This window comes from Photinus pyralis, unplaced genomic scaffold (assembly GCF_008802855.1).
Source record: "Photinus pyralis isolate 1611_PpyrPB1 unplaced genomic scaffold, Ppyr1.3 Ppyr1.4_LG9, whole genome shotgun sequence".
In the NCBI taxonomy this organism is placed as follows: Eukaryota; Metazoa; Arthropoda; class Insecta; order Coleoptera; family Lampyridae; genus Photinus; species Photinus pyralis.
This window is the reverse complement of record NW_022170878.1, coordinates 3010278-3013909: the sequence shown is the minus strand read 5'-3', so window position 1 is coordinate 3013909 and position 3632 is coordinate 3010278. Positions and strand designations below refer to the sequence as shown.

Below are 3632 nucleotides of genomic sequence, written 5' to 3'. Positions count from 1 at the left end.
AAAGAATCCAAAGGATTCAAAAAATTAAAAAAAATTAAAAACATCCAAAGAATCCAAAGAGTCGAAAGAATCCAAAGGACTCAACGAATCCCAAAAATCCAAAACATCCAAAGAATCCAAAGAATACAAGGAATTCAAAGAGTTCAAAGATTCTAAAGAGTCCAAAAAGTTCCAAGAGTCCAAAGAATTCAAAAAATCCAAAGAATCCAAAGGATTCAAAAATCCAAAAAATCTAAAACATCCAACGAATAAAAAGAATCCAAAGAATACAAAGCATTCAAAGAATCCAAAGAATCCAAAGAATCCAAAGAATCCAAAGAATCCAAAGAATCCAAAGAATCCAAAGAATCCAAAGAATCCAAAGAATCCAAAGAATCCAAAGAACCCAAAGAATCCAAAGAATCCAAAGAATCCAAAGAATCCAAAGAGTCCAAGGAGTCAAAGGAATCCAACGAATCCAAAGAATCCAAAGAATCCAAGGAATCCAAGGAATCCAAGGAATCCAAGGAATCCAAGGAATGTAAGGAATCCAAAGAATCCACAGCATCAAAAGGACCCAAAGCATCCAAAAAATCCAAAGAATCCAACCAATCTAAGGAATCTAAGGAATCCAAGGAATCTAAGGAATCCAACAAAATACAAGGAATCCGTCCAAGGAAACCATGGAATATAAGGAATCCTAGGAATACAAGAAATACAAAGAGGAAAATTTTCTACATTTTTTAAAACTAAACGTTCAAACGGTTGGAAGATGTGTAAGTGATCTCAAAGAAAGATTTCAAACAAAGATCTCAAAGAAAGATCTCAACGGTCTCAATGGTCTCCAAGATCTCAATGGCCTCCAAGATCTCAAAGATCTCAAAGATATCACAGATCTCAAAGATTTCAAAGATCTAAAAGGTCTCAAAGATCTAAAAGATCTCAAAGATCTCAAGATCTCAAAGATCTCAAAATATCTCAAGGATCTCAAAGATCTCAAAGATCTCAAAGATCTCAAAGATTTCAAAGATCTCAAAGTTGTCAAAGTTCTCAAAGTTCTCAAAGATTACAAAGATCTCAAAGATCCCAAAGATCTCAAGATCTCAAGATATCAAAGATCTCGATCTCAAAGAATCAAATAATGGTTTCGAAGAAAAATCTCGAAGAAAAGTCTCAATGATATCAAAGTTCTCAAAGGTCTCCAATGTCTCAAAGATCTCAAAGTTCTCAAAGGTTTTAAAGATCTCAAGATCTCAAAGATCTCGATCTCAAATATCGCGATCTCAAAGAATCAAAGAAAAATCTCAAAGAAAAATCTCAATGCTCTCAAAGTCCTCAAAGGTCTCCAATGTCTCAAAGGTTTCCAAGGTCTCGAAGGTCCCGAAGATCTCGAAGGTCTCGAAGGTCTCAAAGACCCGGGTTTCGTAAGGGGTAGGTATATGGTTGTGAGGTATTTTGTGTGGCCTACTATACGTAATGTTTTCGATTGAGTTTGAGTCAACATTTCGTCTAAATGGATTTGTTGGAAAATTTGGTGGAGGTTCCTCCACCATACCAACAGTTTTTGGTAGGGAGTTATTTTTACAATGTACTTTGACGCGAATTTACTGCTGACATTGAGCTTTTGATGCGAAATTGCGTAAAAAATTCTTTGCAATGAGTCTGTCTTATAGCTCCATGCAAAATGTTTATTTTACTTTTTTCATTTAAGCTGTATCTTTTCGATCCAGCTAAATATGGCCAAATGCGAGGCGGAACGTGCCTTCAAACAGTTTCCTTTCACTTGAAGTTTCCTTACGACGCAATCTATTAGCTTTTACTTGTTTCAGGGCTTATAAAACTCCGAGAGCTCGTTAGATCCCCCCACAACACGGACTTGGAGATACATCTCCGTCAGGCCGATCCCGAATCCTACCGTGCGGTTCTAAAGGAGATCAAGAACAAGGACATACATAATTTAGTCATCGACACGAAACCGTCGAACATGCAACACTTTCTCAAGGGGGTAAGTTTTATTATTTCCATCTCGTACTGCCCGCCGGATGCGAGAACGAACGATGGACTACCGGAAAAATCGAAAACAAGGCTTTCAGCGCTAACCGGAACCTTTACCTAATACGAAACGTGCTCGAAATTGATGCCCTAACTTTGTCCCTCTTGTTGCAGATTTTGCAACTTCAGATGAACGACTACAAATACCATTATATTTTCACGACGTTCGATCTGGAAACTTTCGATCTCGAAGACTTTCAGTACAACTTCGTCAACATGACGTCGTTTCGAGTCGTCGACACCGAAGATCTGCACATAAAGGAGATACTGAGGGGGATGGCAAAATTTCAACCTACCCCGAACACGCCGAAATTAAATTCCTCGTTCATAAAGGTAAGGTTTTTTTAGCGCATTTTTGGTAACAAAAAGGAGCTTATCATTTCACTTTGTCCGGCTGGCTGGCTGGCTGGCTGGCTGGCTGGCTGGGCGGATTGAAAAACTTTTGATCTAGACATCGTAGAGAGGTCCGGTTTTTTGCATTATCTCCGTCTTGTCGAGTTATTGGCGCAATGGACATCATTAAGCCCGTAGTGGTTGCGTTTAATTAGAATTTGCGAAATAACTAACGCCGCTTGAAAACTTGTCCGTGCGTATATCGATTTTAAGCCGATCCGATTGACGTAGAGGAATGGCTTTTTTATAAAATATACTTTTGGCATTGCCTAACTACGGTCACTAATATGACTTATCTAGGATAACTACTTCAAGGTGAAAACTAATCAAAATCATAACACGGTGATGAGTTTTACAGTTTGTGGTATAATTTTGGTTAAAAATATCGTATCCAGGTCTGAGCGGTTTTTAGCGTAACACAACGAAGTTGAGGTAACGCTTATGTGCTCGTGTTTCCGTCTGTCCGTCCGCCCGCCCGCCCGTCCGTCCGTCCGTTCCATCGAGATCTCGGCCCCTGGGACACCTAGAGACTTCGGGTTTTCGCTAATTGATAGCTGCTATGGTCTATATTTGCCCATTTCAGACAGTTTTATTGCACTCTCTATTTTGCGCAGACTGCGCATTGCCAACTTTCTTATTTATGGAGATATTTCTTTGAAATTTTAACCACATATGCTTCTAGTAAAGGCAAACATTTCACACATAGTAAAAATTATGTAGACATGCGCAGTGACTGCGCAATGCGAACTTTCCTATTTACTGAGATTTTTCTTTGAAATTTTAACCACAGATGCTTCTAGTAAAGGCAAACATTTCGGAAATAGTAAAAATTATGTGTAGGCATGCGTAGTGACTGCGCAATGTCAACTTTCTTATTTATGGAGATATTTCTTTGAAATTTTAACCACAGAGATATTTCTTTGAAATTTTAACCACAGATGCTTCTAGTAAAGGCAAACATTGCGCACATACTAAAAATTGTGTGCGCATGCCCAGTCCCTGCGGAATGGGACTGCGCAATGCCAACTTTCCTATTTATGGAGATATTTCTTTGAAATTGGAACCACAGATGCTTCTAGTAAAGGCAAACATTTCGCAAATAGTAAAAATTATGTGTAGACATGCGCAGTAACTGCGCAATGCCAACTTTCTTATTTATTGAGATATTTCTTTGAAATTTGAACCACTGATGCTCCTAGTAAAGGCAA

General features: G+C 38.5%; 2 protein-coding genes across 2 annotated transcripts in view; both read left to right on the top strand.

The window, feature by feature from the left end:
- LOC116180702 overlaps positions 1 to 1121 on the top strand; it is a 3025-nt gene extending 1904 nt beyond the window's left edge. The window contains exon 3 of the mRNA XM_031500818.1: positions 772 to 1121. Within this exon, the coding sequence (XP_031356678.1) occupies positions 772 to 1121 (350 nt within the window). The remainder of the gene's footprint in view (positions 1 to 771) is intronic.
- A 687-nt stretch (positions 1122 to 1808) lies between these two features.
- The window catches only part of LOC116180700 (glutamate receptor ionotropic, kainate 2-like), a gene marked incomplete at its 5' end in the record, with an annotated part of 4545 nt that continues 2721 nt past the window's right edge, over positions 1809 to 3632 (top strand). The window contains 2 exon segments of the mRNA XM_031500816.1: positions 1809 to 1984; positions 2146 to 2364. Of these exon segments, the coding sequence (XP_031356676.1) occupies positions 1809 to 1984; positions 2146 to 2364 (395 nt within the window).